General features: G+C 34.2%; 3 protein-coding genes across 3 annotated transcripts; 1 reads left to right on the top strand and 2 right to left on the bottom strand.

Moving 5' to 3' along the window:
- Window positions 1-421: 421 nt before the first annotated feature.
- Window positions 422-7,377, bottom strand: LOC130994501 (uncharacterized). The gene is made up of 2 exons (XM_057919544.1): window positions 4,477-7,377; window positions 422-3,307 (listed from the first exon to the last, which is right to left on the bottom strand). Exons 1-2 carry the CDS (start codon window positions 7,243-7,245, stop codon window positions 422-424), a joined length of 5,655 nt encoding a protein of 1,884 aa, XP_057775527.1. The 5' UTR covers window positions 7,246-7,377.
- Window positions 7,378-13,774: 6,397 nt separating this feature from the next.
- Window positions 13,775-16,537, bottom strand: LOC130994500 (putative late blight resistance protein homolog R1C-3). The gene has a single exon (XM_057919543.1). The coding sequence runs from the start codon at window positions 16,535-16,537 to the stop codon at window positions 13,775-13,777; it is 2,763 nt and encodes a 920-aa protein (XP_057775526.1).
- Window positions 16,538-16,767: 230 nt separating this feature from the next.
- On the top strand, window positions 16,768-18,717 carry LOC130995128 (uncharacterized). The gene is made up of 2 exons (XM_057920279.1): window positions 16,768-18,137; window positions 18,458-18,717. The coding sequence occupies exons 1-2, from the start codon at window positions 17,000-17,002 to the stop codon at window positions 18,490-18,492; spliced, it is 1,173 nt and encodes a 390-aa protein (XP_057776262.1). The 5' UTR covers window positions 16,768-16,999; the 3' UTR covers window positions 18,493-18,717.
- Window positions 18,718-23,685: the final 4,968 nt, after the last annotated feature.

Raw genomic sequence — 23,685 nt, 5'->3', positions numbered from 1 at the left:
AACTCAATTTCATGAATACAATTAATTAATACAAATATTTCAAACTATATAATAATATCTATATATTTAACTTTCAACATATAAAATGACATTAGTTAAACGTGCAATGCACGTTCTGTCTGCTAGTAGTATAAAAGAAACAAGAAATAGAAAACATCAATTTATAAAGCATTTAATTTACGTTTCCCAACGTGTCATTGTTTGTGGTCAGAAATGAGCAGCATCAGCAAAAAAGTTTAAGCACATAACTTTCCCTAAAGGAAGAGAAACTAAATGAGTTATTTAAATAGAAAGAGTTGTACGTGGAGCTTACAGTAATGAAGCAACAAAAGCTCATTTTTTTATAATTAAGCTTACAAAACAAGAAGTCTCAACTTGTAACTAAACAATCTTGGATGCTGGATGATTCTAATAACTAGTATTACACTGTAACTTCAAAGTTGGGACTTGCCAAGCTCTGCAGTCTTTCGTCTCTGTACCAAAGTATAGCTCGAACATGAAGGTCAAGTTGGTCTCCATATAAATCCTCTTGTTCTTCTACTATCTTTTTAGCCGACACTACTGCTGATTCACTGCAATGTTCCAAAGTAATTGATTTCAGCGTTGCTATTTCTCCAACTTCAGAAGGGATCTCCTCCAATTGTCGCAAACCTCGAAGACGGAGCTCCTGGAGAACTGGAAAGTGGGAGCTCTCTGCCATCGTCCAATTTTCTAGACCTTTACAATAGTACAATTGTAGTAGCTTGAGGCTCCGGAATTGGCCCTCAATAGTGTCCCACTTGCCTGTTTTGAAGATACCATATTGTAATACTAACTTCTGAAGAAGGGGCAAACACGCTATCTTCTGCAATATCTCTTCCAACTCCACATTATTGACAATCAAATTCAACTTTTTGAGGGAGTGTGGGAAACTAATCCTCTGCAAATACTCATCATATCCATAATAGATGTCGCAGGACAAGTTTTCCAATTTACTCAGACACTCAAGATAGCTGAAACAGTTGTCTCTCTCCATTTGTTTCAATTCACTCAAGCTCTTGATGAGACAACCCTCCATATCTTTAAAATTGTAAAATAGATGCAATTTCTTGAGATTGGGAATTCTTTGAACCACCTCCTCATTCAAATACAAATTCATTACTCCTTTGAGCGTTTGTAGATTCTCCATGATAACCATCTCACTCGGAGGATCTGGTAGAATCAATCCTGTTCCCATACACTCGAGATGCCTAAGTTGATGCAATTTCCAAATCTCAATCGGTGCAATAAGATCATGCGGATGCAATCCCAATGGAGACAGAGCAACTATTAACGTATATAGATTCCAAAGCAAATTGATCGAAGACGGGAATTTGGACTTCATATGAATTCTAACAGCAAGGTGCCGTGAGTTCACCAATTGAAAAACATCGCCTAGGAAATGATCACCATCATCTCCATTTCGATATAATGTATCTCTATCATATGCTTTGAATGTTCTCAACAATTTAAAATTGTGAGGCATTTCAAAGTTTTTCCCCTCGTCATCACATATTATAGAACGAGCATGCGACAAAGATCTTGAGACTTCACGTATTATCCTTCTTCCAGCATTTTTAAGAACAACCCGACGACATTCGTTATCTATGACTGAAGGAGTCTTTTCTATGATATGATAAAACCTCTCCTTTTCAACTTCTTTCAAGCATAAATCCCTCAACAAATCATGAATCTTACAAAACTTTGCATTTCCACTAAATCCCAACTTATCAACTAAAATCAGATTTCTATCTACCAACTCCTTCAAGTACTCTTTTGCTATTGTTTCCAAACATTTTCCACTCACGGGTTTTAAAAATCCTTCTGAAACCCATAGCTTCTTCAGCATTGAGACACGAATTCTACTATCTTCCTTAAAAACACCCATATACAAAAAACATGGCTTCAAATAGTTGGGCAGATAGGTATAGCTCAATCGCAATATTTTCAAGCAAAATTCATCATTATTCGTAATGACAATTGAATTTAAATTTTGCTCTATACGCATCCAATATTCTGTAGTGCGCTCAGATTTTGCCAAATGACCTCCAATTGTAGCAATTGATAAAGGAAGCCCTTTACAATTTGCTACAATATTCTTTCCAATTTTCTTCAACTCAGGTGGAAAGCTTTCTCCCCCAAACACAGTGTTGGTGAACAAATCCCAACTACTAGCCTCATCTAGAAATTTCATACCAACGCCATAAGACTCACCCAACTGCGAAGTCAAGTTTGAGAGCCTAGTTGTTACAATTATTCGACTCCCATTATTGCAATCAGGAAAGGAAGACCTGATCTTGTCCCACACCTCTGTACTCCACACATCATCCATAATTATGAGATACCTCCTACCCCATAAATACTGGTATAGTTTTAATCCCAATTCTCCTTCACTCAGATCATCACTACCTGAATTTCCACTTACTTGGGAAAAAACTTTTCTAAGGGTTTCTCTAACATTATAAGTTTGAGAAATTGTAGTCCAACCACAAATATCAAAATGTTGTTTAACAAGCGCATGCTCAAATACATGTCGGGCAAGAGTGGTCTTACCAATGCCGCCCATCCCCATTATTGGGATGATCTGGCGACTGCGTTGGCCTCCGGTGAGCTTATCCAACACTTCAAGTAACACGTCGTCGAAGCCCACCATCATGATTTCCTTCACAGTGGAAGTGGAACCAGTATGAGTACTTGACGAGACCTTTCTCTGCAGTTGAGCTGCGGCAGCAATCTCCAAGGTATCCTTCTTGATCACAGTGGAAGAGGAGGCAGCATGAGTTGAGGAGACCTTTCTCTGCAGTTGATCAGCTGCGGTTGCAATCTCCATGGCTTCATTCTTGATCAAATTCATTTCTTCTATCACTTGTTGTAGATCGTGATAGAAGTCCTCAGATGCATTTCTATCATTTGTTGCGCATTTGCACCGAGCTTGAAACAATTTGATAAAACTGGATATCTTCCCACGAATTGTGGATCGGTTGTCAACTGGACATCTTCCAATAATTGTGGATCTGTTATGAATTTGAAGCACAATTTGGGATTCGATGACATCTTCAGCTGCATAAACTGCATCAGCAATGCGACGCTCCAATAGTTCCGCCTCATGGTCATCCACAACTGGGGAAATATAAGCATCAAGAAATTCCTGCAAGAAGGTAACATTTTCAGTGAGAGATTCAACTTGCTGTTTGTCGATAGAAATTGGAGAGGAAGGATGATTTTCAAGCTGATCTATGATATTCATAAGAGAAACCAGAGCTCCATAAGCTGCCATGATTAACTCTTTAATTAATGTATATATTTATGGGAAATGTGAATGAAAAGAAGGCAAGCAATCTGGTATATATTATGACTCCACAATTGAGATATGAAACTTTTATATGTGGCAGATATAGTCCCCAACCACTCTGGCAATATATAAGGCCATAAAGGCATGATAACTGATAAGGTTCTACTTTACTTATCGCTTGTTCTTTTTCTTCTTTTTTTCTTTTTCTTTTTCTTTTTCTTCTGTTGTGAATGAAGATTCTACTTAATTTCCTCGCTAGTGTCAAAGAGAGGACCACATATTAAATCGTTGACTCAAAAGAAAATTCTGCGTAGCTTTCAAGAGATGGCAAACCGGATTTTGCTTGGTTTAGATTCAGATTTGAATTTTTTTACTTAAATTCAGATTCACTCCAAATTCATTGGATCCAAACAAATAAGATCCAGACCCGGATTCATAAGATCCATAGTGTCTCGAGTCCAGACCCAAATTGATATTTTTTTTCTTTTTTTAAATATTTATAAATTTTAAATTAATTAAAAATAAAATCCAATTTTGTCTAGATTATCAACAATTATTAAAAAAATAAATAATTAAATCATAACCTATAAAAAAATTATAAAATTTCATAATAAGTAAAAATATGATAATGAAGTACTAAATATATTAGTAGTAGAATAATGAGATACACAATTATTTTAATTTTATATGTAAAAAAGCGATGGAAATTAATTATCATATCATTAAAGTCGATTTTATCTCTATCTTCATCACAATATTCAGTAACCGTGGAATATTATGTCTTCTATTTTTACATTGAAGAAGAAAAAAACGATATTATACATACAAATAAAAGATATAATAATAATAATAATAATAATAATAATAATAATTTAAATTAAGATAAAAATAAGTATCAAAGAAACAAGAAATAGAAAATCAATTGATAAAGCATTTAATTTAGGTTTCCCAACGTGTCATTGTTTGTGCTCAGAAATGCGCAGCAACAGCAAGAAAGTTTAAGCACATAACTGAGAAGTCTCAAATTTAAATAGAAAGACTTAAGTACGTGGAGTTTAAAGTAACAAAAGCTCAAATTTTTATATATAAGCTTACAAACAAGAAGTCTCAACTTATAACTAACAATCTTGGACGCTGGATTATTCTAATAACTATCCCACTCTAACTTCAAAGTTGGGACTTGCCAACCTCTGCAGTCTTTCGTCTCTGTGCCAAAGTATAGCTCGAACATGAAGTTCAAGTTGGTCTCCATAATAATCATGTTGTTCTTCTACTATCTTTTTAGCCGACACTACTGCTGATTCACTGCAATGTTCCAAAGTAATTGACTTCAGCGTTGCTATTTCTCCAACTTCGGAAGGGATCTCCTCCAATTCTTTCAAATCTCGCAGACGAAGCTCCTGGAGAACTGGAAAGTGGGAGCTCTCTGCCATCGTCCAATTTTTTAGACCCTTACACCAGTTCAATTCTAGTAACTTGAGGCTCCGGAATTGGCCCTCAATAGTGTCCCACTTGCCTGTTTGGAAGGTACCACCATATAATACTAACTTGTGAAGAAGGGGCAAACACCCTATCTTTTGTAATATCTCTACCAACTCCAGATTATTGAGAGATAACTTCAACTTCTTGAGGGAGTGTGGGAAACTAATCCTCTGCAAATACTCATCATCACATCCATAATAGAAGCCACAATACAAGTTTTCCAATTTAATCAGACACTCAAGATAGCTGAAACAGTTGGCTTTCTCCATTTGTTTCAATTCACTCAAGCTCTTGATGAGACAACCCTCCATTTCTTCGGATTTGTAACTTAGATGCAATTTCTTGAGATTGGGAATTCTTTGAACCACCTCCTCATTCAAATACAAATTCATTACTCCTTTGAGCGTTTGTAGATTCTCCATGATAACCATCTCACTCGGAGGATCTGGTAGAATCAATTTTGTTGTACCCACAAACTCGAGATGCCTAAGTTGATGCAATTTCCAAATCTCAATTGGTGCAATAAGATGATCCTGCAAACGACGATCAATACTACATCTTTTCATATCCCAGGACCCAATGAGTGAAAAATGATCAACTATTAACGTATATAGATTCCAGAGGAAATTGATCGAAGATGGGAATTTGGACTTCCAATTGAGTCTAACAGCAAGGTGCCGTGAGTTCACCAATTGAAAAACATCGCCTAGGAAATGAACACCATATCCATATTCACGTGTATCTCTATCATATGCTTTGAATGTTCTCAACAATCTAAAATTATGAGGCCTTTCAAAGTTTTTCTCCTGGTTATCACATATTATAGAACGAGCATGTGACAAAGATCTCGAAACTTCACGTATTACCCTTCTTCCAGCATTTTTAAAAACAACCCGACGACATTCGTTATCTATGACTGAAGGACTCTTTTCTATGATATGATAAAACCTCTCCTTTTCAACTTCTTTTAAGCATAAATCCCTCAACAAATCATGAATCTTACAAAACTTTACATTTCCCCTAAATCCCAACTCATCAACTAAAATCAGATTTCTATCTACCAATTCCTTCAAGTACTCTTTTGCTATTGTTTCCAAACATTTTCCATTCACGGGTTTTAAAAATCCTTCAGAAACCCATAGCTTTTTCAACATTGAGACGCGAATTCTACGATCTTCCTCAAAAACACCCATATACAAAAAACATGGCTTCAAATAGTTGGGCAGATAAGTATAGCTCAACCGCAATATTTTCAAGCAAAATTCATCATTATTCGTAATGACAATTGAATTTAAATTTTGCTCTATACGCATCCAATATTCTGTAGTGTGCTCAGATTTTGCCAAAAGACCTCCAATTGTAGCAATTGATAAAGGAAGCCCTTTACAATTTGCTACAATATTCTTTCCAATATCCTCCAATTCAAGAGGGAAACAATCGCCCCCAAACACAGTCTTGCAAAACAAATCCCAACTACTAGCCTCATCTAGAAATTTCATACCAACGCCATAAGACTCACCCAACTGCGAAGTCAAGTTCGACATCCTTGTTGTTACGATTATTCGACTCCCATCATTACAATCAGGAAAGGAAGACCTGATCTTGTCCCACACCTCTGTACTCCACATATCATCCATAATTATGAGATACCTCCTACCCCATAAATACTGATATAGTTTCAATCCCAATTCGTCCTCACTCAGATCACTACCTGAATTTCCACTTGCTTGGAAAAGAACTTCTCTTAGAGTTTCTCTAACATTATAAGTTAGAGAAATTGTAGTCCAAGCACAAATATCAAAATGCTCTTTAACAAGCGGATGCTCAAATACATGTCGGGCAAGAGTGGTCTTACCAATGCCGCCCATCCCCATAACTGGGATGATTTGGCGACTGAGTTGGCCTCCGGTGAGCTTATCCAGCACTTCAAGTAACACCTCGTTGAAGCCCACCATCACGGTTTCCTTCACTGTGGAAGAGGAGCCAGCATGAGTTGAGGAGACCTTTCTCTGCGGTTGATCAGCTGCGGTTGCAATCTCCATGGCTTCCTTCTTGATCAAATTCATTTCTTCTATGACTTGTTGTAGATGGTGATACAAGTCCTCAGCTGCATTTCTATCATTTGTTGCGCATTTGCACCGAGCTCGAAACAATTTGATAAAACTGGACATCTTCCCACGAATTGTGGATCGGTTATGAATTTGAAGCACAATTTGGGATTCGATGACATCCTCAGCTGCATAAACTGCACCAGCAATGCGACGCTCGAATGGATCCCCTTCATGGTCATCGACAACTGGGGAAATATAACCATCAAGAAATTCCTGCAAGAAGGTAACATTTTGAGTGAGAGATTCAACTTGCTGTTTGTGGATAGAAATTGGAGGGGAAGGATGATTTTCAAGCCGATCTATGATATTCATAAGAGAAACCAGAGCTCCATAAGCTGCCATGATTAACTCTTTAATTAATGTATATATTTATGGGAAATGTGAATGAAAAGAAGGCAAGCAATCTGGTATATATTATGATTCCACAAATGAGATTTGAAAGTTTTTATAGCAGATATAGTCGCCAACCACTCTGGCCATATATAAGGCCATAAGGGCATGATAAGTGATAAGGTTCTACTTTATTTATCCCTTGTTCTTTTTCTTCTTTTCTCTTTTTTCTTTTTTCTTTCTTTTTCTTTTTCTTCTGTTGTGAATGATGATTCTACTTAATTTCCTCGCTAGTGTTAAAGAGAGGACCACATATTAAATACGTTGACTCTAAAGAAAATTCTGCGTAGCTTTCAAGAGATGGCAATGGGTCGGATCTGGACCGGATTTTGCTTGGTTTAGATTTAGATTCGAATTTTTTTACTTAAATTCAGATTCGCTCCAAATTCATTGGATCCAAACAAATAAGATCCAGACCCGGATTCATAAGATCCACAGTGTCTCGAGTCCAGACCCAAATTCATATTTTTTTCTTTTTTTAAATATTTATAAATTTTAAATTAACTAAAAATAAAATCCAATTTTGTCTAGATTATCAACAATTATTAAAAAAATAAATAATTAAATCATAACTTATAAAAAAATTATAAAATTTCATAATAAGCAAAAATATGATAATGAAGTACTAAATATATTAGTAGTAGAATAATGAGATACACAATTATTTTAATTTTATATGTAAAAAAGCGATGGAAACTAATTATCATATCATTAAAGTCGATTTTATCTCTATCTTCATCACAATATTCAGTAACCGTGGAATATTATGTCTTCTATTTTTACACTGAAGAAGAAAAAAACGATATTATGCATACAAATAAAAGATATAATAATAATAATAATAATAATAATAATAATAATAATAATAATAATAATCATAATAATAATAATTTAAATTAAGATAAAAATAAAATATTACTCCCTTCGTCCCACGAATCTTGACACGTTTGGTTTCGTCATGGGAATTAAGGAGTTGTAGATTAGTGTTTTGAGTGTGTAGGTAATAAAGTACTCCCTCCGTCCACCAATCAACTTCTCATTTGGTGGTCGGCACGGAAACTAAGAAAGCTGAAAAAGGTAGTGTAAAAGTGGTGTAAAAGACTAAAAGGGCAGTGTTAATATATTGTGATTACTTTTACTAATCTTTCACTATCTATTTCACATTATTTTCATGGCTTGACTTAAAGTTTTTTTTTTTTATATATATACGATATTTCTTTCTTCTTGTTTTTTACTCTTTAATTAAATGAACAAAAAACTAAAACATAATTAAAATGAAAACTTGAAAATAAATTTTTCAGAAAATAAATAAACTGAAAAATCGAAAATAAATAAATAAATAAACTGAAAATTAAGAAAATAAATAAATAAATAAATAGGAAATTCGAAAATAAATAAATAAATAAACTGAAAATTCACAAAATAAATAAATAAATAAACTGGAAATAAATTTTTCAGAAAATAAATAAACAGAAAATTCGAAAATATATAAATAAATAAACTAAAAATTTGAAAATAAATAAATAAATAAACTGAAAATTCAGGAAATAAATAAATAAATAAACAGGAAATTCAAAAATAAATAAATAAACAAACTGAAAATTCAGAAAATAAATAAATAAATAAACTAGAAAATAAATAAAGTGGAAATAAAATTTTCAGAAAATAAATAAACTGAAAATTAGAAAATAAATAAATAAACTGAAAATTCAGAAAATAAATAAATAAATAAATAAACTGAAAATTCAAAAATAAATAAATAAATAAACTGAAATTTCGAAAATAAATAAATAGGAAATTCGAAAATAAATAAATAAATAAACTGAAAATTCAGAAAATAAATAAACTGGAAATTCGAAAATAAATAAATAAACTGAAAATTCAGAAAATAAATAAATAAATAAACTGAAAATTCGAAAATAAATAAATAAATAAACTAAAAATTCAGAAAATAATCTGGAAATAAATAAACTAGAAAATAAATAAATAAATAAACTGAAAATTCGAAAATAAATAAATAAATAAACTAAAAATTCGAAAACAAATAAATAAATAAAATGAAAATTCAGAAAATAGATAAATAAATAAACTAGAAATTCGAAAATAAATAAATAGATAAATAAATAAACTGAAGATTCATAAAATAAATAAATAAATAAACTGAAATTCAAAAATAAATAAATAAATTGGAAATTCGAAAATAAATAAATAAATAAACTGAAAATTCAGAAAATAAATAAATGAATAAACTGGAAAATAAATAAACTGAAAATAAATTTTCAGAAAATAAATAAATTGAAAATTCAAATAAATAAATAAATATACTAAAAATTCAGAAAATAAATAAATAAACTGGAAAATTCGAAATATCCCACTTCATTTAATTAACATCAAAATTGGATTAATTAGACAAGTAATGGTAGAGTGTAGTGGGTCCAATTGGTAAAGTGTAGTAATTTAAAAAGTAAGGGAGGGTATATATGTCCAAAAAGCAGAGTGGGAAGTTAATTGGTGGACAAAATTTTAAAGGCAAATGGGAAGTTGATTGGTGGACGGAGGGAGTATAACGTATAGAGAAGATAATAAAGTGATAAAGTAGGAGTCTAGAAGAGAGAATGTAATTAAGACCCCTTATTTTTGGACTAATTAATTACCTTATTTGAAAATATGTCAAGATTCGTGGGACGGGGGAGTATCTTTAATAGAATTGTATACATCATTTATGAAAAGAGATGTATAGATTAGTAATAGATCTTTAAGGTATAGTTCGATAAAAGTAAAGTAAAATTATTTTTATATATATATAACTGGATTCACGGATCGGATCTGAACCGGATTTGGGTCTCAAAACTTTTGATCTAGATTGAAATCCGCAAATTTTATGAATAATCCAGATTCGGTCCAAATCCATTTGATCTATTTTTTTACAAGGTCCAAATCTTATAAAAATGATCGGATCTGCGAATCTGAACTTAGTCCAGGATCCATTGCCATAGCTTCTACTTAATTTTCTCACTACTTCGTCCCAATGTCAAAGAAAAAACCATACATAAGTAAGGTTGATTCAAAAGAAAATTCCACCTAATATCATACTAATCGTCACTGTTAGAGTTATTTTACTCTATTTAATTTTTAATTTTATTTATATATTTTGTGGTCTTCATTAAAATAAACTAGCATATGCACCCCGTGCAAAGTACGGGAAACGTTTTTTATATTTTTATATTTATGTAAAATTGATACCAACTCAATCATCATATTATATACTTCATAATTAGTCGGATTTCATAATTTTAGAAATAAATAAAATAAACAAATAAAAAGATAAAGAAAAAGGAAATAAAAAAGAAAATGTATGGTTTTACAAATAAATCTTTAATTTATTGTAATTAAAAAATTGTCACTTAATTTTAAAATTAAGTGACAAATAATTATCTAATATTTTTAAGGCTAAAAAAGTTTAAATAATGTGTGTGAAACACGTACGTATAATAATAAAAAATTGGAAAATGGACATTTTTACCCAAATAGGCATCACATTCTCAATCTTGCCTATTATATATAAGACATATTATAAAAAATACTACCATGATTTAGGTAGTCACCTTTTATTATTTTATCTTTCTTTAACTTGCTTTCATTATTGTTTTTGAATAAGCTTTAATGTACTTTATCCAAATGTGAACTGATTCATTTGGTCTTTAATTATTAATATAGTAATTAAGCATGAATCATGGATGCCTTTCACGCGTAAAATCATGTACTACGTCATATTTATGACGTATACAGGCATAACCTATATATAAAATTAAAAATTTAGGTCACGAAATTTATTATATGGCCGACAGTGTGGGATCGGATAAGCAAAAATCAAAGCACTAAAAAGAAACTTAGCATCCAAGAGAGATTTGTCGATCTGGTGTTGATATTCTACTTTTAAATTGTTTGAAAATCATATGTATATATATAATACTCCCTCCATCCAACAAAACATGACACAGTTTCCTTTTTGGTTTGTCCAACGAAGTATGACACGTTTCTAAAAATGGCAAAAAATTTACCGTTTATTCACATTTTCATTTTTCACCTATCACACTTTAACACACAAAATATCAATTTTTTAATTCTCGTACCGAAAAGAACTGTGTCATGCTTCATGGGACGGAGGGAGTACATTAGCTAAGACTGCAAATGCGCCAAGCAATTCCAACTCCGATTTGATAAAACTTTATTCGAGCTCGTTATCTCTTAAGGCTGCGTTATCTTCGGTTGTAAATTTATCATAGGAAAAGGAAGGATAAACAAAATTTCAGCCTTTAAATCCTTCATTTCTTTTCCCACATTTTCTACTTGACCCTTACTCATTTCCCATTTACACTACAAAGGAGGGATAATATTATCACACCATTTTTGGAGAGATAATATTATCTCTCCTTTGTAGTATAAATGAGGAATGAGTAAGGGTCAAGTAAAAAATGTGGGAAAAGAAAAGAAGTATTTAAAGAGTGAAATTTTGTTTATCCTTCATTTTTCCATGATAAATTTACAACCAAAGATAACGCACCCTAAACATTATTGTTAAGTGATGTAGCTTAAAAATATATAATTATAAATTAAATACAACTTATACTTTTATATTAAAATTAGTAATAATTGTATTGTTACAAGGAAAAAAAATATATCACAATATTGTAATTTAAATATTTTTTAAATAATTAATATTTTGTACTATTAAATATAAATTTAGAAAGCTCATTTGGACTCGATTAAATATAACTTGTTAGCCCTCATCTCAGTTTGGCTTGATAACGAACAAATCAAGTCTGAACATGATACATATGAATTTAAAAAAATAATATCAACTTTTTTTATTTCAACATATACCCTACTTACGAATATGACATGGTTAATGAACACATCTACGACCATATATAGTAATACATTATTGTTAAATTGACTTGTATTTTCATCTTATGACTGTTGTTAGACTTGTAATAGACAATTAATCACAAAATAAACAAGAAAGTCTACGCCCAAGTCTTACATGCCATGTCCCACCCCTTGTTGTCCTTTTCTTTTGTTATACTACAATAATTGCCTTCGGTGTACACTAAATAAATTAACATTCTTTATATCAACCGATTATAAAAAATAATCGGTATAGACAAATTTTACTTATTAGGAAGCGTTTATTTTGATGAAAAATTTTGATGAAAAATGAAAGAAAATTTATATTTTTATTAATTTAATTTTTCACCATTTTCGCATGTTTTATTATGATGAAAAAAAAAAATCAACGGGACAATTTTTTTTTCGAACAACTCATTTTCTCAGTGGTGGATAATATTATCTTATGATAGAGGTGTGAAAATATTTTCCAATATTTTTTCATTTTTTCTTATCTATTATTTTTCAATAAAAATTTTACAACCAAAGTAAACACACCTTTACAATCGTTATTTTCTGTGTGCACAGATTCACATTCTTTATACAAATTTTACCTCGTAGTCTTGAAATAACTAGACACGAATACCCTTAAATTAAGATGAAGGCGTGAGTAACGGGGTGATTTGTCTAGTTATCAACATTGAATCAAGAAGTGATGATGATGGTTAATTATAGGCCTCTCTTGGGCCCCAATCAAAATTCCTTAGCCACCACTTATAAGCAAATAAGAAGGTGGGAATCATCACATATAGCCATCTTTTATAAAAACATAAGTTTTATAGTCTTAGTTTATAATAGATAAGTTATATAGTCATTTTAGACTTAAAAGACTATAAAACCCTTTGACTTTTTTATACTCGATGGTGCCATCGAGTACACAATCGAGTAATGAAAAAACTGAAAATTTTCTATAACACCGTCGAGTACTCGAAGTACTCAATGGTGTACATGGTGGTACCATCGTGTACACCATCGAGTACAAAAAAGTCAAAGGGTGTTATAGTCTTTTAAACTTAAAATGGCTATATAACTTATCTATTATAAACTAGGGCCTTAAAACTTATGTTTTTATGAAAGATGACTATAATAAAATTTCCCTCGATAAGAAGCAACCATGAAGCTTCTCTCTACATAATAGGAAACCCCACACATACATAGTTTTGGTATTATTTGTTAAACAAATTAAGGTTATTCCTACAAAAGCCAAAATTAAGGCTATTAAAGAAACTGGAATTAGAAAACATCAAGCATTTATGTTTGCCAACGTGTCATTAATTATTATTATTGCATGTGGTCAGAAATGAGCAGCAACAGCAATTAATTAATGATGTAATGTAAGAAAGTTTAAGCATATAATTAACTTTCCCAAAAGGAAGAGAAGCTAAATCGATTATTTAAGTAGAACAAAAGGAACAATAGAAAGACTTGTACGTGGAGCTAGCTTACAGTAATGAATTGAAGCAACAAAAGCTCAAAGTTTTATAAGCTTACGAAACAAAAGGTCTGAACTTGTAACTAACAATCTTGGATGATTCTAAAAACCTCTCACTGTAACTTCAAAGTTGGGACTTGCTAAGCTCTGCAGTCTTTCGTGTGCTTTTGCAACTATAGCTTGAACATGAAGCTCAAGTTGGTCTCTTCCATATAAGTCCTCTTGTTCTTCTACTATCTTTTTAGCTGACTCCACCGCTGATTCACTGCAACGTTCCAAATAAATTGATTTCAGCGTTGCTATTTCTCCAACTTCGGAAGGGATCTCCTCCAATTCCATCAAACCTTGAAGACGAAGCTCCTGGAGAACTGGAAAATGAGAGCTCTCTGCCGTCGTCCAATTTTTTAGACCACTACACCAGTCCAATTTCAGTAGCTTGAGGCTCCGGAATTGGCCTTCAATAGTGTCCCACTTGCCTGTGTTGAAGACACCACGATGTAATACTAACTTGTGAAGAAGGGGCAACCACCCTATCTTTTCCAATATCTCTACTAAATCTAGAGGATCATAAGAGGGAGAGAGAGATAAGTTCAACTTCTTGAGGGAGTGTGGGAAACTAATCCTCTGCAAATACTCAGCATATTCGGGATGGATGCTGCAGGAGAAGTTTTCCAATTTACTCAGACACTCAAGATACCTCAAACAGTTTGCTGCCTCCATATCCTCGGAAGTGTAAATTAGATGCAATTTCTTGACATTGGGAATTCTTTGAACCACCTCCTCATTCAAATAAAAATTCCTTACTCCCTTGAGCGTCTGTAGATTCTCCATGATAACCATCTCACTCGGAGGATCTGGTAGAATCAATCCTGTTCCCATACACTCGAGATGCCTAAGTTGATGCAATTTCCAAATCTCAATCGGTGCAATAAGATTATGCGGATGCAATGCCAATGGAACCAAAGCAAAAGCAACTATTAACGTATATAGATTCCAAAGCAAATTGATCGAAGACGGGAATTCGGACTCCCAATAAAGTCTAACAGCAAGGTGCCGTGCGTTCACCAATTGAAAAACATCGCCTAGGAAATGATCACCATCATCTCCATATCGATTTAAAGTATCTCTATCATATGCTTTGAATGTTCTCAACAATCTAAAATTGTGAGGCCTTTCAAAGTTTTTCCCCTCGTCATCACATATTATAGAACGAGCATGTGACAAAGATCTCGAGACTTCACTTATTACCCAACTTCCAGCATTTTTTTTAAAAACAACCCCACGACGTTGGTTATATATGACTACAGGAGACTTTTCTATGATATGATAAAATCTCTCCTTTTTAACTTCTTTCAAGCACACGTCCCTCAACAAATCATGAATCTTACAAAACTTCACATTCCCCCTAAATCCCAACTCATCAACTATTATCAGATTTCTATCTACCAACTCCTTCAAGTACTCTTCTGCTATTGTTTCCAAACATTTTCCACTCATGGGTTTTAAAAATCCTTCAGAAACCCATAGCTTCTCCAGCATTGAGACACGAATTCTACGATCTTCCTCAAAAACTCCCAGATACAAAAAACATGGCTTCAAATAGTTGGGCAGATAGGTATAGCTCATTCGCAATATTTTCAAGCAAAATTCATCATTATTCGTAATGACAATTGAATTTAAATTTTGCTCTATATGCACCCAATATTCTCTAGTGCGCTCAGATTTTGCCAAAAGACCTCCAATTGTAGCAATTGATAAAGGAAGACCTTTACAATTTGCTACAATATTCTTTCCAATATCCTCCAACTCATGAGGAAAACTTTCTCCCCCAAACACAGTCTTGGTGAACAAATCCCAACTAGTAGCCTCATCTAGAAATTTCATACCAACGCTGTAAGACTCACCCAACTGCGAAGTCAAGTTTGACAGCCTAGTTGTTACAATTATTCGACTCCCATAATTGCCATCAGGAAAGAAGGACCTGATTTTGTCCCACACCTCTATACTCCACATATCATCCATAATTATGAGATACCTCCTACCCCATAAATACTGGTATAGTTTTAATCCCAATTCGCCCTCACTCAGATCATCACAACCTGAATTTCCACTTACTTGGGAAAAAACTTCTCTAAGTGTTTCTCTAACATTATAGGTTTGAGAAATTGTAGTCCAAGCACAAATATCAAAATGCCCTTTAACAAGTGCATGCTGAAATACATGTCGGGCAAGAGTGGTCTTACCAATGCCGCCCATCCCCATAATTGGGATTATTTGGCGACTGAGTTGATCTCCGGTGAGCTTATCCAGAACTTCAAGTAACACCTCGTCTGAACCCACCACCATGCTTTCCTTCACAGTGGAAGAGGAGCCAGCATGAGATGAGGAGACCTTTCTCTGCACTTGATCAGCTGCGGCTGCAATCTTCATGGCTTCCTTCTTGATCACATTCATTTCTTTTATCACTTGTTGCAGATCGTGGTAGAAGTCCTCCTCAATAGTTGAGCATTTACACCGAGCTCGAAACAAGTTGATAAAACTGGACATCTTCCTACGAATTGTGGATCGGTTGTCAACTGGACATCTTCCAATAATTGTGGATCGGTTATGAATTTGAAGCACAATTTGGGATTCGATGACATCCTCAGCTGCATAAACTGCATCAGCAATGCGACGCTCCAATGGATCCGCTTCATGGTCATCCACAACTGGGAAAATATAAGCATCAAGAAAATCCTGCAAGGAGGTAACATTTTCAGTGAGAGATTCAACTTGTTCTTTATCGATAGAAATTGGAGGGGAAGGATGATTTTCAAGGCGATCTATGATATGCATAAGGGAAACCAGAGCTGCATAAGCCGCCATGATTAACTCTTTGAATAATGTATATATTTATGGGAAGGTGTGAAGGAAAATATATGAGATAATATTTGAGACGTGAAGAAGGCAATTAGCTAACCTGGTATATATTATGATTCCACAATTGAGATATGAAACTTTTTATATGTGGCAGATATAGTCTCCAACCACTCTGGCAATATATAAGGCCATAAGGGCATGATAACTGTTGGAAATGTATCTTCACTGTGCATGGGTGCATGCACACACGATTGCTCCTTTCATTATCCTAGCTGGCTAGTTAGTTAGAATTTGCAGCTGTATTGCATGAGTGCGTGAGTGTTTATATACCTCTTGCTGTACTCTTTTTTTTATCAGAAGATAATGAGAGAAAAGTTTCTTTTCCACTTTTCGGTTCTAGCTTTTTCTTACTTTTCCAACATGGTATCCAGAGCATAAACCTTCCGCTGTTTTCCGATCTGTTTTCCGATGGCCCCTAAGCCGCAATTTCCTCCAGTTCCACCACATGAAGATCAGTCCAGCCCCTATTATTTGTCCAGCAGTGACAATCCTGGTGTGCAGCTGGTCACACAACAACTCAACGGATCCAATTATGTGAATTGGAATCGCTCCATGATGACGGCACTAATGGCGAAGAACAAACTTGCGTTTGTTGATGGTACCATCGATCGACCGCATCCGACTGAAGCGATCTATTCTCAGTGGCTCCGATGCAATAGCATGGTTGTTTCATGGTTGCGCAACTCTGTCGTGCCTGATATTAGCTCAAGTCTTATGTATCTCGATAATGCTTCTCTAATTTGGAACGATTTGAAAGATCGCTTTGCTCAAGGGAATGTTGCTCGAGTTTATCAACTCAAACAACAACTTCTCACCCTAAAGCAGGGGTCTGATGATGTAGGAGCTTACTATACCAAGCTCCGCATTCTCTGGGATGAATACAAGGATTTTCAGCCCTCACGTTGGTGCACTTGCGATACTTGTCGATGCCATAGCTCGCGCAAATGGTGTGAATTCCAGATGCAAGAGTGCTCAATGCAATTTCTCATTGGATTAAGTTCTGTTTATTCGCAGATTCGATCTCAGATTATCTCTTCTCTTCCTTTTCCTTCCTTGTCAAAGATTTTTGCATTGGTTCTTCAGGAAGAGAGGCAGAGGTCTATTGATTCTGTATCAACTCTTGTATCAACTCCAGCACCTCCTATTATCAGTGAAATGCCTGGATCTATAATTAATGCAGCAGGTATTGGTCGTGGCAAAGGAGGTAAGGGCAAGTTTCTTTGTACTAACTGTGGAAAAACTAACCATACAGTGGATAAGTGCTTTGAGATCATAGGCTATCCACCAGGATATGGCAAAGGCAAAGGGAAATCTACTGGTTTTTCTTCTAATGGTGCTCGATCTGTGAATCAGCTGAGTGCTGCTGATAATACACCTTCACATCAGAGCACTACTTTATCTACTGCAGATATGGCTCAGATGATATCCTATTTGCAAAGTCAGATGCAAGTAGCTGGATCTATGACTACTTCCGCTCCTACTATGAATGATGTGAAGACTCATGGTCATAACTCCACCTCTGCTGGTGCAAGTCCTCCATTCAGTGGTACGATTTCCAACCATCCTTTCATTTGCTCTATTTTTCAGCCTTCTGTATGGTTGCTTGATACAGGAGCAACACATCATGTGTGTAATGACCCTGCTCTCTTCACTAAAACATCCATATCCACAAATACTCATGTGAATCTTCCCAATGGTAGTAATGCTCCTGTCACTTGCATTGGCACCATTGTTCTTTCCTCTACACTTGAGCTTACTTCTGTACTTTGTGTACCTTCCTTTTCCTATAATCTGATCTCAGTAAGCTCACTCACATCTTCTATGCAATGTTCAGTAACTTTCACACCTGATACTTTTGTGATTCAGGGAGCTTCTCAGGGGATTGTGATTGGGAAGGGTAGCAGAGTGGGCAATCTCTATGTGTTAGATGCTTCTTCAGTTTCTGCAAATCCACCAGTCCATACTCCTTCTCCTCCAGTGTCCAATATGGTGTCAACTGATACATGGCATCATAGATTAGGGCATTTATCTTTTAGTAAACTCCAGTTGTTGTCTAAAACTTTATCTCTTTCCAATTGTAAAAATACTCTTTGTGAGATTTGTCCATTGGCTAAACAAAAGCGTTTGTCATTCTCTGAATCTCAAACTGTAGCTCAGAATATTTTTGATTTGATCCACTGTGATATATGGGGACCATATCCAACACCCACTGTGCAAGGATATGTTTATTTTCTCACAATTGTTGATGATCATTCAAGATTTGTTTGGACCTTCTTAATGAAGCATAAATCTGATGTTAAAGAAATTCTCACCCAATTTTTCAATACCATACAAACTCAGTTTGGGAAGAGTATCAAAATTCTTAGATGTGATAATGGTCCAGAGTTCAATTTAGGAGAACTATATTCTAAATTTGGCACTCTCATTCATCATTCCTGTGTCTCCACTCCTCAGCAAAATGCTAGAGTGGAAAGAAAGCATCAACATCTCCTTAATGTAGCTAGGAGTCTGCTTTTCCAATCCCATTTACCTGTCACCTATTGGGGAGATTGTGTACACACTGCTTCTTATCTCATTAATAGAACACCATCTTCAGTTCTTCCACATAACACCACTCCTTTTGAAATGTTATTTGGGAAACAACCATCTTATTCACATTTAAGGGTTTTTGGGTGTTTGTGTTTTGTCTCCACTTTAGACAGACATAGGTCAAAGTTTTCACCTAGAGCTTCCAAGTGTCTGTTTCTGGGCTATCCACCTGGTTACAAGGGTTATAAGGTGCTGAATTTAGATACTCAGCAAGTGAGCATTAGTAGGGATGTGATTTTTCATGAAAATACTTTTCCTTACTCTCATCTTCCCTCTTCATCTTTTCCTGAGCCACAATTCACTTTTCCTATAGAATCTGCTCTTCCAACTGCCACAACTACTGCTAATTCTGCTCCTACTTCATCTAGTCCTTCCATGGCCATCCTATTTCTGTTCCTGCATCAGCAGCACCTCCTCCTCCTTCTCTTACTACAAAATCTGGCAGAACTAGCAAGGTTCCTGCTCATTTGTCAGATTATGTATGCAACTCTATTACTTCTTCTCCTTATCCTCTCCATAAATACATCTCCTATTCTAGACTTTCCTCCTCTTACTATCGATTAATCTGCTCTCTCTCTGCCATTCCTGAACCTTTCTCCTATCATCAAGCTTCCTTGTATGCTGAATGGAGGAAAGCTATGCAGGCTGAGTTAGAGGCTCTTATTAAATCTGACACTTGGTATGTCACCTTATTACCTCCCGATAAGATTGCCATTGGATGCAAATGGGTTTTTCGCACTAAATTCTTTGCAGATGGATCTCTAGATCGGTATAAGGCAAGAATTGTTGCCAAAGGGTATACACAGCAGGCTGGTATTGATTATCTTGACACCTTCTCCCCAGTGGCAAAGTTGGTTACTGTCAAGATGATGCTTTCGTTAGCTGCTATTCATGATTGGTCCCTCACACATCTTGATATCAATAATGCGTTTCTTTATGGTGATTTGTCTGAGGATATTTACATGGAGCTTCCTCCAGGCCTCCTTGATTCAGAGGGGCAATCTTATCCTCCAGGATCAGTGTGTAAGCTCAAGAAGTCTTTATATGGCCTCAAGCAGGCCTCGAGGCAATGGTATATCAAATTTTCTGAGGCACTCAGTGATTTTGGATTAGTTCAGTCAGCTTGTGATCACTCATTCTTTTACAAGAAGGAAGGCTCAAAATTTTTGAGTCTTGTGGTTTATGTAGATGACATATTGATTACCAGCAATGATGATGACTTAGTCTCTTCTTTCAAGCAGTTTTTGGGTCAGACTTTTAAATACAAAGACTTGGGAAGACCTTCCTATTTCCTTGGTTTGGAAATAGCTCGCAATAATCAAGGCATTTATCTTTGCCAAAGGAAGTATGTATTAGACTTACTCAAAGATACTGGTTTAGTCAGTTGCAGACCTACTTCTACTCCTATGGAGTCAGGTAAACATTTGACTTTAAATGAAGGAGCTCCTCTGTCAGATGCTTCTTCTTACAGAAGACTTATTGGAAGGCTCTTATATCTCAGCTTAACTCGACCTGATATCACATTTGCGGTTCATAATTTGAGCCAATTTGTCTCTAAGCCGTGTGACGGTCACCTTACTGCAGCTGAACGTGTCTTGCGATACTTGAAGGGTAGCATTGGGCACGGTCTTTTCTTTGCCAAAGACTCTAATCTTAGCTTATCTGCCTTCTGTGATGCTGATTGGGCTTCATGCCCTACCACCAGAAAATCAGTTACTGGTTTTGCCGTTTTTCTTGGCTCTTCACTTGTTTCTTGGCGATCAAAGAAGCAAAGCACGATCTCTCGTTCTTCGGCTGAAGCAGAGTATCGCGCTATGGCACAAGTATGTTGTGAAGTCACTTGGATACGTAATCTTTTACTTGATTTTGGGATTCCGCAGAGTAAAGCCACACCGCTTTACTGTGACAATCAAGCTGCAGTATACATCTGCAACAATCCGGTTTTTCATGAAAGAACCAAGCACATCGAAATCGACTGCCACACTGTCCGTGAACGATTCCAGCAAGGTGTTGTGCAGCCACTACATGTGAAAAATACCTTGCAGCTTGCAGATGTTTTGACTAAGGCATTACCTGCTCCGGCCTTGCATAACATCATGAGCAAGATGGGCTTTTCCAGCATTTACGCTCCATCTTGAGGGGGCGTGTTGGAAATGTATCTTCACTGTGCATGGGTGCATGCACACACGATTGCTCCTTTCATTATCCTAGCTGGCTAGTTAGTTAGAATTTGCAGCTGTATTGCATGAGTGCGTGAGTGTTTATATACCTCTTGCTGTACTCTTTTTTTTATCAGAAGATAATGAGAGAAAAGTTTCTTTTCCACTTTTCGGTTCTAGCTTTTTCTTACTTTTCCAACAATAACCGATAAGGTTCTACTTTATTTATGCTTTTTCCTTTTTCTTCTTTTTTCTTTTTTCTTTCTTTTTCTTTTGTGAATGAAGATTCTACTTAATTTCCTCGCTACTGTTAAAGAAAGGATCACATATTAAATACGTTGACTCAAAAGAAAATTATGCGTAGCTTCTACTTAATTTTCTCACTTCTTCGTCGCAAATGTTAAAGAAAAAACCCTATATAAGTAAGGTTGATTCAAAAGAAAATTCCATCCAATATCTTACTAACCGTCACTGTTAGAGTTATTTTACTCTATTTAATTTCCGATTTTATTTATATATTTTGTCTTCTTCATTAAAATAAGTTAGCATCTGCACCCCGTGCAAAACAGGAGAAATATTTGTATATTTTTATAAAATTGATACCAACTCAATTATCATACTTCATAATTAGTCGAATTTTACAATTTTAGAAATAAATAAAACAAACAAATAAAAAGGAAATAAAAAAGAAAATTTATAGTTTTACAAATAAATCTTCAATTTATTATAATTTAAAAATTGCCACTTAATCTTGAAATTTATTTCAAATTAGAAGTTACCTTTTTAATATATATATTATCAATTTTTATTATTTTTGAAAGAATATATTTCATTTATTTTGCAGCTTTACAATTTCAGTTACGGGCTAAAAAAATATGAAGAAAAACTTAGAGGGTGTTTGGCTAAGCTTATAAAAGAGCTTATAAGTTCTTGGAGTTTATATGATATTTCAAAAGCTTATAAGATGTAGTAGTTTCTTATTAGCTTATAAGTTTTCAAAGTGTTTGGGTAATTGAGCTTATAAGCTAAAGATGGAATTTTTAGTTAGTGAGTGAAAAATTTTGTTAGAGAGAGAAAATCGAAAAAACATGAAATTATAATGAACTATGACGAAAATAAAAAATATAGTTAAGTAATTTTTTGTAAAATAAGTATTGATTATAAAATAATGAGAAAATAAGTTGGGGTATAGAAACTTATGTTTTGGGGAGCTTATAAGCTCTTATAGATCGAATCACATGAGAAGCAGATAGTTTAATTTCTGAAATTCAGGCATATTCTATATAAAATTCAAATATTTACATTACAATTGCTAAAGATTAAATCTTAATTATTATTGATAATATAAAATTGTCTCTGTTTTATAATTTAAGGGTGGTTTACAAGCTAGTCACTCTTCAAAAAGAGTATGCATGTTATACTTTCTCTGTCTGCCAATATGTCACAATTTTCATTTTAGGCTTCCGCAAAAATAACTCACCTAGATCTTATTTTTAAGATGTCTGCAAGTTTGCTTTGGGGCCTTGGGCTCAGGTTTCAGAATTTTACTTTTAGCCCAAGCATCAAAATCTGATCAAACCACATTCTCAACCTTCTATAATGTATTGGTCACAATTTTTGTGTTAAAATAAAATTTAGCAACATTTTATAAGATATTGAAGCTTATAATTTTTGTATTTATTTTTTACTTGAGGGAGGGAGAGTAGTGGGATTTCAACCTTAGACCTCACTGTTCGTAGAGTTCAGTTCGCACCATGTGGTGTCCCCTTGAGGACTGAATCTTATAAATTAAGCGCCTTATAACATGTTTTAAAAATAAGATATTGAAGCTTATAAATTAAACAAAAACAACCACACTAGGCAAAAACAACCACACTATAGGATAGAGTCTTATTATTTCACTTTTAAATTATGTTTCAATACAGGCACAAAGTAAGATTAAATTTGTATAGTTTCATTAGAATATATTATACAGGTGTGGTGGTGAATTATTTTCAAAATACTCTCATATAATCTCTACATATATTGTCAAAATAGATGAAAATGTATTAATTTACTTGATGTTATTGACTTCTCATATTCAATTGCTAATTGGCTTCCCATATACATAATTTTGTATTTATTGTTTTTGGTGCATGTAAATGGAATGTCATATTTTTGTTATCTAATCAATTAAGTTCAAACTAAAATTGAAATTGGATGGGACAGGAGGTGTTCAAACTAAAATTGAAATTGGATGGGACAGGAGGTGTTAACTTGTGCATAATTTGTGGAGTGCAAATTGATTCGTATTAATAGTTAATAAACTTAAGAAAGTTGTATTTATTCAATATTTAGTAAAATTAA

The sequence above is a fragment of the Salvia miltiorrhiza genome, chromosome 7 (genome assembly GCF_028751815.1).
Source record: "Salvia miltiorrhiza cultivar Shanhuang (shh) chromosome 7, IMPLAD_Smil_shh, whole genome shotgun sequence".
Lineage (NCBI taxonomy): Eukaryota > Viridiplantae > Streptophyta > Magnoliopsida > Lamiales > Lamiaceae > Salvia > Salvia miltiorrhiza.
This window is presented reverse-complemented; position numbering and strand designations above follow the sequence as displayed.